Source organism: Theobroma umbraticum, unplaced genomic scaffold (genome assembly GCF_002168275.2).
Source record: "Theobroma umbraticum cultivar Fairchild unplaced genomic scaffold, ASM216827v3 scaffold_4.1, whole genome shotgun sequence".
NCBI lineage: Eukaryota > Viridiplantae > Streptophyta > Magnoliopsida > Malvales > Malvaceae > Theobroma > Theobroma umbraticum.
Genome location: NW_018397258.1, coordinates 6337937 through 6351388, shown reverse-complemented (window position 1 = coordinate 6351388; position 13452 = coordinate 6337937). Strand labels below are relative to the sequence as shown.

At 31.5% G+C, this 13452-nt stretch overlaps 2 protein-coding genes across 2 annotated transcripts; one reads left to right on the top strand and one right to left on the bottom strand.

Moving 5' to 3' along the window:
* The first annotated feature begins 8694 nt into the window (after positions 1–8694).
* On the top strand, positions 8695–9994 carry IPT3 (isopentenyltransferase 3). Its single transcript, XM_021425278.2, is given in 3 exon segments — positions 8695–8742; positions 8871–9822; positions 9825–9994. Coding segments are annotated over 2 exon segments (975 nt in total). The 5' UTR covers positions 8695–8742; positions 8871–8877; the 3' UTR covers positions 9855–9994.
* A 2481-nt stretch (positions 9995–12475) lies between these two features.
* Positions 12476–13428, bottom strand: LOC110414404 (Tetratricopeptide repeat (TPR)-like superfamily protein). Its single transcript, XM_021425577.2, has one exon. It carries the CDS (start codon positions 13149–13151, stop codon positions 12699–12701), a length of 453 nt encoding a protein of 150 aa, XP_021281252.1. The 5' UTR covers positions 13152–13428; the 3' UTR covers positions 12476–12698.
* Between the last annotated feature and the right edge of the window lie 24 nt (positions 13429–13452).

The following is a 13452-nucleotide window of genomic DNA, read 5'->3' as shown; positions in this document are numbered from 1 at the left end:
AAGAATATCATTAAATCACGATAAAGTTTAGTGAGCACCTAGATCTAGAAGGAAAAATTTAGGTGTAAGTCGGACAAGAGTTATGAGTTTGAAATTGAACTTGTAAACTCTTGATTTTTCTTAGTGAATATTTCTTAACTGCAATGTCGTGGACGTAAGTCATCAGAAAATCGAACCATATAAATTTCTTATATTCTTGTGAGTGTGTTTGATTTTTTTTCTTTTTTTATTATATTGATTGCCTAAGATCTTGCTTGTGAGTTTGAAACTGAACTTGTAAACTCTTGATTTTTCTTACTGAATCTTTCTTTGCCGCTATGTCGTTGAAGTAGGTCATCAGAAAATCAAACCACATAAATTTCTTATGTTTTTGTAAGTGTATTTGATTTTTTTCTTTTTTTATTATATTGATTGTGTAAGATCTTAAGTGACTTTTTGAGATTATTCCACTATGTTCACAATAAATTGGTATTAGAGAATCAAAGTCTTAGGTTAATCTGAATCTCAAGATGATAGCTTCATTCACCAAGTACAAAATTGAAAAGTTTAATAGAATAAACGATTTAGTCTATGACATGTTAAGATGTGTGCATTATTAGTACAACAAGAATTATTGAAGGCATTAAAAGGGAGAGATCATCTTCTCTTGAATCTATATAATGGTGTAAAAAATGATATAAAAGAAAGCAAATAATGTTCTTATAAAGAAAGCCCATAATGCTATTCTACTAGCTCTATCTCATGATGTGCTAAGAAAAGTCACAAATGAAAAATCTATTATTATAATGAGGCTTAAACTCGAAAGCATTTATATGATCAAGTCTCTAATGAATTGGTTTTATGTAAAGCAACTATAGTATACTCTTAAAATGCGTAAAGGTATATTTGCTAATACTTATATTGATAAATTTCTTAATTTAAAGAATATTAACGTTAAAATTGATGATAAAGACCAAACCTATTTACCTACATCGTATAAAAAATTTGTAGACACTATGCTATATGGTTGAAACACCTTCACTTTTGAGGATGTTAGGGCGTTTCTAAACTCCAAAAAATTGAAAAAGAAGAAGATGGTACCAAAATGAAAATCAAGCAGTAAACTTGATTATGAATTAAGGGAGAAGCAAAGAAAAGAGTCTAGACAAAAAAGATAGGAAGACTTATTGGAATTATGGTAAGAAAGGACATTACCTTCAAGATTACAACAAATTCAAGGGTGATGAAAAGATCAAAGAGCTTAAAAATGTTGAAAACATGGTAAAAGACAAATTAAATACTTTTTAAGAAATTGATAGTGTTTTTACGGTTACCAACAATAACCTAACTAATATATGGGTCATGGATTCGGGTTGCTGATTTCACATATGTCCCAAGTGTGATTGGTTTACAATCTATCAATTTGTTGATAAGAGCAATGTATAATTAGATATGACTACTCTCTCCTAATTATTGGGATTGGCACTATCTGGTTCAAAATGTTTGATGATATGGTATGGTCACTTAAGGTGAAACATGTCTCTGACGTAAAATAGAACCCAATATCCTTACATTTGTTAGATAAGATGGGTAGCAAATTTAGTGACCAGAATGGTGTCTTAAAGTTGTCTAGAGGTGCCTTAATTATCATGAAAGGCAAATTGTTTTGGGGCTTTTATCATCTATTGAGAAGAATCGTTATTGAAACTATTTCTATAGTCCTATCCAATGATCTTGATGACAATGTCAAACATTTATGACATATGAGATTGGGTCATATAAGTAAGATAGGAATAACAAAACTGAGTAAGTGTGGTTTATCATGTAGTTAATAGATTGGGAAGCTAGATTTTTATGAGTATTGCATCTATGGCAACAGTGTTGAGTGAAATTTAGCTCTACAACTCATCGAACCAAAAATAAAGTAGACTACATTCATTAAGATTTGCGAAATCCTTCTCCGATGGCATCAAAATGACGATCATTGTACATGTTGATCTTCATTGATGAGTTTTGAAGGAATGTGTGGACGTATTTTATGAAGGAGAGTAAAATGTTTACCACCTTTCTACAATGGAAGGCATTAATCCAGAAGCAAATTAGGAAAAAAAGCAAGCAACTCTGAACACACAATAGTTTGGAAGCAAATGTGAGTTTGATCTATTCTGCAAGATTGAAAAAATCATTAGATATCATACCATTTTTCAAACACCACAACAAAATATTGCTGCATAGTAGATGAATTGAACACTTTTGGAGAGAGCAAGATGCATGCTTTATAATATTGATCTACCCAAAATATTCTAGATAGAAACTACCAACATTGCTTGTTACTTGGTGAATTGGTCTCCATCACTATAATTAAATTAAAGACTCTCAATAAAGTTTGGTCAATTAAACTTGTTGATTACTCTATATTAAGAGTATTTAATTACTCTGTATAGTTTTGAATTCTAGTTAGACTATTCTTTAATTATAGCTAGACTAGGATATCATAATATAATTAGATTAGGATAACACTTTGTACTTGATCTATAAAAAGGTCACATGGACTTTAAGAATATCATTAAGCCAAAGAATGACAGATTTGCGTATAAGTGGAATAAGGGTTGTGAGTTTAAAACTAATCTTGTATTCTCTTGGTTTTTCTTAGTGAATATTTCTTTGGTGTCCCCATAAATGTAAATCATAAAAAACCTTATTTACGTAAATTTCTTGTGTTCTTGTGAATTTTATTGAGTGAGATTTTTGATCATTTTTAAAATTATTTTACTATTTACAATTGGCATAATTAGGAGTTTGGGAATAAATGAAAGAGTAAGAATTTTTATATTATGTCCTTGGGACATCTTTCAAAGAATTGACTGCATTTCACTAATTTGCATTGATTATCTTAATTACTTTTCTCACAATAAAAAATATCAAATGGTATGAAATTCTATTCTTTCTTCAAGCTTTAGATTTTTTTTTTAAGATTTCTAACTCATGGGAATTGCATAATAAATTTGGCTTTTAAAATGCCCTTATACTACTAATAGCATATTTGGTATGAGGAATAATTAAGCTATTCCTCCTCTATTCCCAATTTTTCTTTTCCCCTCATTTGATTAGCAATAGCCTCAAGGAATGGCTATTTTTTAATACTAACTATTCCTCAAAATAAGCCAAAAGTCATGCTTAACTAAACCCAACCCCTTATAGTATTTGTTATTCCATGGGTGGGGGAATAGCTTTAAAAATTGAAAATACCAAAATATTCTTTATAAATGTAAAAATATCAACCCTACACATATAAATAACTTTTTTTTCTTCTCATTTTTCATTTTTCTTTCTCTCTTTCTCACATTCTTGCCTCTCTCTTTCTCTCTCTAACCTCCACTTACCACCGCAAGCGATGGTGGACGGTAGCAGCAATGGTGATTCCAAGGTCAGATATGGCTAAAAGTGTCAATCTAATGCTCTCTGGCAAAATTTGATCGAGGAGTTGTAGAATTCAGGATCCACGGCTTGATCTAGACACAAGAAGTACCAATTACAAGGTGCGCCAGATTGACATTTCATTATATCAGCTACGTTTCCAATGGTCGGCCAACAAAGAAAAAGAAAGGAAAAGGAAAAAAAGTTAAAAATTTATTTAAAAATTTTGAAATTATCAATATTTTAATATTTTAATTATAATAATGCTTAAATTATAAATAAAATATTAACATTTTAAAAATATTAATGTTTAACTTATTAAATTATTAATAAATTAAATTTTTAATAAAAATATAAATTGAAAAATGAAAAATACAAATAGAGAAAAAGAGAAAATTATACTAATATTTTAATAATAAATTTTTAAAACTTTAAAATGTTACAATTTTAATGAAAAAAATTAAATGATTAAAAAAGAAAAGTTTGCTTATTTTTGCCTTTTGGTATAAATTTTACTAAATTATATAAAGGGTTTCTTTTATAAAAAAAATCTTATTATAATAAAATGTTTAAGTTAAATATATATTATAAAAATTAATATTTTAATCATAATAATATTTTAATTATAAATAAAATATTAGTATTTTAAAATATTAATGATTAAATTTTAAATAAAATATTAATCATTAATGCTTTAAATCAATTATAAATTATTAATAATTAAAAAAATAAAAATAAATAATTATATATTATAATAAAAAATATTTTTATCTTTTTATCAACTATACCTTTATTATTCTAAAATACTATTTACCAACCGAACATTACAATAAATCATAATAATAATTCATATATTATTTCAAATCAAACTACATAATAACAATTCTTTTCTATTCCTACCTTATTCTCAAGGTCGATTTTTGGGTGAATCACCTTAGCAAGGGCTTTAGGCCCCCAATTTGGAGAGGCCTCAAATTTAGAAAGGCCTTTTAAGTTTATAATAATTATAATATAATTAATTATATAAAAAATATATAAAAATTAAAAAATATAAAAGTAAAAAATAATTAATAAAATTACTTATTCTTCACTTCTTTAATTATGTACGTAATAAATTTTAATTTTCTATCACTTCCTAATTTCTAAAATGATATTAGTTCTCAACTAGATTCTCTTACTTCCAATCAACTAACAATCATATGTATTTAACCATATCCAACAGCTATTTTTTTTTCACTCATTACTCTTATTTCCAATCAACATATTTAATTATTTTCAATAGATATTTTTTCCTATATATAAAACCAATTTTTTTTCAATGTATAATATCTACTTTTGAATTCTTTTTTTCTCATAATAAATATTTAAATATGTCAAATCAAAAATATGAATCTAGTTATTCAAAGCTTTAAAAGAAAAAGAAGTGAAAGTTTAATTCAATCTTAAAAAGGGGCACTCGATAAATTTTTTACAAGTAATAAAAATAATGAATCAGAAATTATTAATGAATGTTCCTTAAACGAATAAGTTAATAATCTTAAAGAGTTAGATGATGATGAAATACTAGAACAAGAAGTTAATGAAGAGATTCAAAATGATTATAGAAATCATGATGAAGGTGATCAACTTATTAATTTAAATGATTGCATTCTTAAAACTATTTATAATCCAAGTCGATGGACAAATATTGATACAATTTAAGAGATTTATTAGTAGAAAAAGGTCCAATTAAAGTTAATGATTTAAATTTTCCTAAAGATGGATTTTTAAGATTTTTTTCTTCTACATACTATATTCAAAAGTTGACAAATGAGAAGATGCATGAAAAAAGATTACTAGTTTATTCAAAAGACTTAGATAGAGTATTTTGTTTTTGTTGCAAATTGTTTAATTTGGCACCTAGTACAAGTAAACTAGCTAATGTTAGCACTAGAGATTGACGAAACCTTAGTGCTAAGCGTAAGAGTCATAAAATGAGTAATAAGCATATTACTAATATAAGTTCTTGGATTCATTTAGAAATGATATTGTTGAAAAATAAAACTGTTGCATTTAAATGTGGTGCATCCACGTAGCAAGTAACTTTATTAATTATTTGTGGATAATTAAATAATATTTAATTTATTAATAGTAGATATTATTTTGATATAACTTAATTCAATGTTTGAGATAGGATATAAATTTAAATTTAATTTGTTTAAATTTAAATTATCTATCCATTATATTTAAATTTAATTTGTTTAAATTTAAACATAATATCTATCTCTATATTCCTAATACGCCTATAAATAGTACATAAACGTACTAATTTCAACACACAGAAAAAGAATGAACGTGAGTTCTTCTGTAAGTTAGAAAAACCAGAAAAAAAAAACTCTTTTTTTTTTCTTTCTCTTCATTCTTGAGGCACCATCAAAGGTCAAAGGGTTTTTGAACGTGTAATTACTTGTGGAGGACTTTAGTAGTCGTTCCATCACAACAAGAGTGAAAAAATTCTCATTATTATGTACACGAAGGAGGATTTGTAAAGCAAGCTTATTCGATCAGAAAAAAAGTGAAATATTTATCTAAAAAGGTAAGCCCACTTTGCAACAAAAACAATTAATAACAGTGTTCAAGAACAAACAAAAAGAGATGAAGAACATTGAAAAAAAGTATTAACAAGAATTCTTGTTGTTGTGAAAACTAGAATGGAAGAACCTAAAAGTATTAAAGAAGTTTTAATAGTTTTTTTAATTTTAATAAAAAAGATTCTATTTAAATATTTTATTTTATTCTTTTAAATTTATTGAACCGTCTCTGTTTATTCTATTCTCACAAAATATCTATTTTATTTTATTCAACGAACCAAATATGCCATAACTTTGAGTTTACAACACTTCTTTCCTATCATTTTCTTTTTTTTTTCAATTATTTACAAAAATAAATAAATAGTACCTAAAGTCAATTAACAAAATAAGTAATAAAAATTGTAGTCGTAGTTGTTTGACACACTTTCGTATAGTATGTGGATTACATCTAAACCCAACCCCACTGAAAAGCAGACTTCTTATGAACACACCAATGGGGCACAGGATGAGATTACACTAACAGTAAGTTTGAGGTTCAGTCGGACGGGACAGCTACCTGAAACTGGACCAGGAGACGACTATCTGTTGGGTCGTTCTCCAGCTGGAATAGAAGATAAACACACGTCAAGACTAAAAATCAACACGTGTGACTGTAAGAGGGATTCAAACGGATTCTGCAGTTTACGGGAACAATGTCGACTGATGATCAAATCTTTAAATTAGGTGAGGGCGATCCATCACCGGATTTTGCCCAACAGGTACGGAGAGAAGACTTTTTTGCGCAAATTTAATTATTGATATCCCAAATATTATATACATTAATCTTCCGAATCAAGTAAAAGACTTTCATACTTTCACATCTATGCCGTTCTAAAAGGATTTCGAACCAAATGTATACATGTAAATATACATATATATATATATATATATATTTCAAGTAATTATTTTACTTTCAACAGATCTAGGAAGAAAAAGCTTTTTAATTGTTAGATATCAATCTTTCGGTGCTGTTTTTTTCTCTTAATTTTAATTTAGAAAAAACAAAGAAAATAGATTCATGCGAATCATTTTTTTTTATAGGTCAAACCATGATCGTGAATTTTTTTGAATTAATAATCAAATGATGTTTGAGTAAATTATCTTTTTGGTCAATTGATGCTTTTAAAATATTTTATATTGAACACTTAATTTAAAAAAAATATAATTTTGATCATCAATATTTATAAGTATTATTATTTATATCATTTAATGGCTAAAAGGTAATAATATATCCATGTCATTCTGTTTTGACGGAATGATATATTCACATTAGTTGCCCCGTCATGTGAGAATATTTTTTAAAAAAATAAATTTAATTTATTAAAATTTTTTTATTATAATGCTGTCATAAAAATATCATTTGATAAAAAAAATACTTTATTTTAAGTAATACTTTGTCATTATATTTTAAGTAACACTTTCCATTTTGGAATCCAAACCCTTATTCTGCAACTCTTTTGACTTTTTTACCGGCTCAGAAAAAACGATCAATATGTGGGCGGCTACATTTTTAATTGTGGTTTTTTTGAGAAAGTAACCACATGATTCGTATTTACTTGAATAAGTTTAATTTGTCAAAAAATTTGATGCGTCTCGCACATTCATCAATCGGCTAGCTCATCGGAAAGAGTTTACAAACTAAACTCAATTGTTTTTCTTCTAAACGGCATGATCGTGACACTCGGAAAGAAAGTGAGGTGACTTCTTCCACGGTTTGATGCCAAATCCGCGGCCATGTATACCACTTGGAGGAGGAATCGTATGTTTAGCCAAAGGAAAGCGCCATCTGCAGTAGAGTACAGCTACAACCAGGATAACATTCCCTTGTCACTGTAAGAATCTGTTAAAGTTTGCTGCAGATCATGGTCAACTTTAAAGTTGAAGTACACATCTGCCATTTGATTGTTGCGTTATTGCTAATGACTTTGTTACTTGCTAACTATGCTGGGAGGGAACAAGGTGTAAAAAGTCATACATATGTATTTTCAGGCTTTTCTTCCTCTTTGTATTTATTCCAGGAAAATCTCAACGACTTATTACCAAAGTTTAAAAGCTAAAATCTAAAGTGCAAAGCATGATCAGGAATGTAATCTGCACATATTTAAATTCTGGGTCAGAGTTTTTTAATCCCATCTTCTTCAATGGCAGGCGTGGAAAGCTAGGCACTTAAGATTATGACCATATATTGTGATGCAGGACAAAAATTCGGGACGAAAATCCTACTTAAAAACCATTTTCTTCTACAATTTGGTAGTAGTATAACCATATATAGAAATATCAAATCACCAAAAGAGAACCATTTTTTGAGTGCTTTTGGGCACAGTGTGACTTTCCACGTTATCGGAGGGTCCAATCTTAATATAAATACGACAGAGCTTAAAAATTTAAAGAGCTAGACTATAACCAAAGCAATTGAACTTTGAGAAGGAATACCAATAAACCCACTTTTTCTTTGACTAGAGAGATAGATTAGAAAGGGAGACTGCAAGTTGACCCCTTTGGCATTGCCTATAAATTGGTAGTTTGCTCCAGCTTGTTATGACTCGTGGAGTTGGTTTGAGCTTAGAAGAGAATCATAATTGTCTTTGCTACTTCCTTCACACTCTTTATTTGCTGCACGCGCACAGAATTTTCCGCTCCCAAGAAAATCTTCATTGGTATTTTCTAAGGCCTTGTACGATCATTCTTTGGACTGTCATACTGGAACCTTCCTCAGGTGCTGCACAGACTTAAAAAGGTAAGGTTTCCAAAAGGACAAGTGTTTGCATGTTCATTTATTGTTCACGGTATTCCGAAGCCGAGGTACAATATAATTGAAATGAGAGTTTTTAACTTTTTACTTAAAATGTTGCTGTTTCCTGATAGGTAAATCATGATGAGAATTTCCCTGTCTATGTGCAAACAAACAGTGGTTTTACCGGACAGAGCTTCTGGGATGCTGAATTTGGTGGACTTCTTTAGTCCTAGGCGACAAAAAGAGAAGGTTGTGATCCTACTGGGAGCAACAGGAACCGGCAAGTCAAGACTCTCCATTGACCTTGCAACCCGATTTCCAGCAGAAGTTATCAACTCAGATAAAATACAAGCACACGAGGGACTTGACATAGCCACCAACAAAATCACCGAGGACGAGCGGTGCGGAATTCCACACCATTTGCTAGGTGTAATAAATCCCAATACAGATTTTACAGCAACAAATTTTGTTGACATGGCTACACATGCCATGGATTCAATTTTGTCCCGCAGCCAGCTTCCAGTTATAGCTGGAGGCTCCAATTCATACATTGAGGCCTTAGTTGATGACAAAGACTATAGATTCCGATCAAAATATGAATGTTGTTTCCTTTGGGTGGATGTAGCAATGCCAGTGCTCCATCATTATGTATCAGAGCGAGTAGATAAGATGGTTGAAAATGGAATGGTGGATGAGGTGAGGAAGTATTTCGATTCCAACGCAAATTATACACGGGGGATTAGGAAAGCCATTGGAGTTCCTGAATTTGATCGCTACTTTAGAGCTGAACCACTTTTGGACAAACAAGGCCGTGCTAAGCTGCTGCAAGAAGCAATACAAGAAATCAAAAGGAATACGTGCAAATTGGCTTGTCGCCAACTGGAGAAGATCCACCGGCTGAGGAATAAGAAGAATTGGAAGATACACAGGCTTGATGCCACTGAAGTTTTTCTCAGGCGTGGCAAAGAAGCGGATGAGGCATGGGAAGAGTTTGTAGCTGGTCCAAGTACGGAGATGGTGGCAGAATTTCTATACAATGTCCGCTCTGAGGCTCTGGTCACTAAAGCTGCCCGTAGAGAATACATTGCTCAGTGCCTTGTGGCCTAATGCTGTAAAATCGTATCTGACCCAGGAATAACTAGTGAAGTGATACATTTCAGTGTTAAAATAATGGAGATATGCTACTTAATGGAAGTCACTTTGGAATTTCATGGCCCCTTCCATTTAATGATGTGAAAGCATTTTTTCCTTTTTTTTCTTTTTGGTGTCCCATCAGTTGAGATACCATTTTTTTTCTTTCTGATATATATCAGAAAGCAGCCTAAGACACCTTTATCTTGCCACTTGAACTGCAAGACACAATCAAGTGATGCAATTGTTTAAACTGGTTACTGGGATTGTAAACTGTAATGCAAATTTTGGGAGAAACGACCCATGTAAATGTAAGTTTCTTTTCTTTTTCTTTCGGCAAGACATGCTGCTGTTAAGTTCATTGTTGAGACTTGAGAGAGTAGAACAATTTTATCGAAAACATCAACTTCTCACGACACTAGGAACAGTCAAACAGCAGCAAGCACAACAGAAATGTATGTACTTGATTAAGCGGCCGTACAGTTGGAAAGCAACCTAAAAACCGATGCAATTGCTTGCTGACTTGCTCATAATATTTAGTGGGGAGAGATTGTTGAAGCACACGCCTGCTGCTCATGCCCATTGCTGGCTGGTAGCCGCTCAAGATTCTCTATAGCCACTTGTCAAAACGAAAATACTGACAAAAACAAATTGCTATTAACAAACACATGTACATGAGAAACTGAGAAAGAGGAAGACTGCCACCAACTAGTATATAGTGGTAGTTTTGATGCTGGTATTCGCCAGTAACTATGAATGTTTGATTGAGTTCATTCATAGATATATTACAATTACATTTCTTTAAAATGCAAAAACGAAAGAATAGTTGGAAATGTTGTTTGAGCCTTGACCAGCCTTTTTAATTCTTAATACTTACATACTAAATGGTAAGGGAGGACCAAATATATGTACAAACAACAAGTTGTCGGTCCTTTAGTCCTTCTCACATATGTACTAGATTCCAGCCATCTATAGTTCCATATCACCACGGCATAAACAGACTCAAAAAAAAAAAAAATTTAAAAAAAAAGTGCTCATGGACCCACAATAGAGCAAACCAAACAAAGAAATAAATACTTCCTTTTAGCTTAAAAGTTTAAAAGGCTCTGCAAAAAAAAAAAAAGGATAGTTATCAACTCTCTCTCTCTTTGTTCTTTCGGTAAATAACAAAAAAAAAAAAAAACTACGTTATCATTTGAGACGGAATAAATTTGGACTCATCTTGTATTTTCTTTAGTCAATTTTTATATACCTTGAACAATAAAATGATTAAAACATTTTTTTACTTTATTAAATTAATATTAATAATAAAAAAAACTTAAAAATAAGTTAAATCCACATAGTATTAAAAAAAAAAAATAAAGGTTTGTGTTTTATGAGCATCAATGGTTGTAGATTTTTTGTTTCTTTGGTGGAGAAAAATAAGAAAACATGAAAGTGAAAAAGAGAATGTCAAATTAATGTAGGAACAATCGGTTTCAAATTAGAACCTAGCATAGATGAAATGCTTTGGAGGGGATGTGATACAATCTTTTTTAGAATGGGGTGATAAACTGATGATCAATAAGTTGTTTGAACTGTAAAATCTCGCAACATGTAATCAGATTAAGCCTAATATATCAGTGATCCATTTAGTATTTTAACAGCAGAATCTTGCTATCGTTGAACACTGAAATTAAGGCTGTGAAGAGAAACCTGAACAACTAGAGGCGTTGTTGAGCTTTGACATTAATATATATATATATATATGTATATATATTAATATGTGTGCTGACAGATTCTTAATTTAGCACCGAAGAAAAAGAGAGTGGAGGGTTTCCTTCCTACATACAAAGTTGCAGTGTGGTCCAATTGGTTTTCGCGGTTGATTATTTTAAAGCAAACAAAAGCTTCAGCGGTGTGGAATGAATATGGAGCAACATGAAACCGACTAGCATAACCAAACTGTAAACCACTTATTCTGTTCTTGGGAATCAAAAGCTAAGCCAGGAATAAACTTTTTTCAATTTATCACTCCGTAATTTTCATTCGGGGTGGGTGCTCTTCTCTGTCCTTTGCGACAAGATGTAGAAAAATATTCTCCTGTGGATATGATGGTAACACTGGTATCCAATCCCCGAGAACTACATCCTATGATGAGCACTTTTGCTCATGGTGCCTTTGGAATCATTTTGAATCAATTTGATGATATAAATTGGATTGCAACGTCTGCTTATCCTCTGCGTTAACTGGGCTTTGCTCTTTTGAGTAACCTCTTAACCTCTGATTCTTAAGTGTAGACAAGTTTACTAATAAACCATAGCTTTGTTTCATTGAGTTGGAAGATCCAAAAACAAGAATATTTCTAGATATAATGTATGTTCCTTATCGATACGAAAAAGACAAATGAAAGCCAAGTAAATGTTGATAAGATTCGGGAAATAATCTGAAAGGCTTGAAACACTAAACAACTGTATGCCTTCTCACTATGTCATGAGGAGAACTTAAGAACCAGAGTAACCCATAGCTTTAATTGTTATCTTTGTCATTGCAGGCACAGCTACAAATTCTTATTAGACACCTGCTATCTAAACGGGTAAGCACTAACCAAAGAAGTGGCCGCAACTTATATATGATGAACAAACTAAATTATTTTAAGCCAGAGTATAGCTTAGCCAACAATCAAACTATAGTAGCAAGTTGAAAATGAAAAAAAAAAAAAAAAACAAGCACACATACACACATGTAGCAATATATGTTCGCACCAAACTCGAAATTAAAAGCAGATATAGCCATAATTCAATATTCTATAGAATAGTTAAACTAAGTCAAGATGAAAATGAGCTGCATCATGGTCTTATTATTCGCCCTCCACATGTGTAGGTGTAGCTGCAGGTTTCATCAACAAATACAGTGTAGTCATGGTTAGGCCTGGAAAGGAAGGCGGGCAAGTGAACCAGAACTTCACATACACACTCATGATCCACCTCCTTTAACCATCGACAACAGTTATGCTGTTCAGGTGTCTCGTGGGGCTCATGCCTATGCCTATGCCTGTGACCGTGTCTATGCTCGTGTTTTTGTCCTTCTGGGGAGTCAGGGGATGGAGGAGGTGGGGGAGGTGTTCGAGGTGCCAATGGGAAAAGTGGCACTCTGCCACATGCATAGTTCACCAGGGCGAATTGGGAAGCGCAAAGTGGACGGGGTGGTGGTATTGGCCTCGGCAGTTGGGAAAGTGTCTTAGGCAGGGCTACCAAGAAAATACTGAAGAGAAATAATGTAGGGATCCCGAGCTTCACCATTCCTATCTCAATCTTTTTCAGCTAATATGCACCAAGAAAACAGGGAAAGATGAGAGGAGATTTTGGTGCCTCAGGCCATGGTTTCTGTTTCAATTTATACTCATTCATTCATAAACTTCTTGCTTTCTTCAGTTAAAATTTCTTCTAAAGGCAATTAAGAATATAAAAACGGGGATGACCAAGAGAGTGAGGGGATGTTTGTTGATGTTATGGAAGAATTCAGGTTGTGAACACATTTTCTTTTTTGTTTTTTTCCATTCATTTTGTGTGAAGACTTTGTTAGGTGCCATATTGTTCTCAA

Excerpts from the sequence above, each read along its gene's own strand:
- LOC110414404 (XM_021425577.2), bottom strand. The coding sequence starts at position 13,151 with ATGGTGAAGCTCGGGATCCCTACATTATTTCTCTTCAGTATTTTCTTG.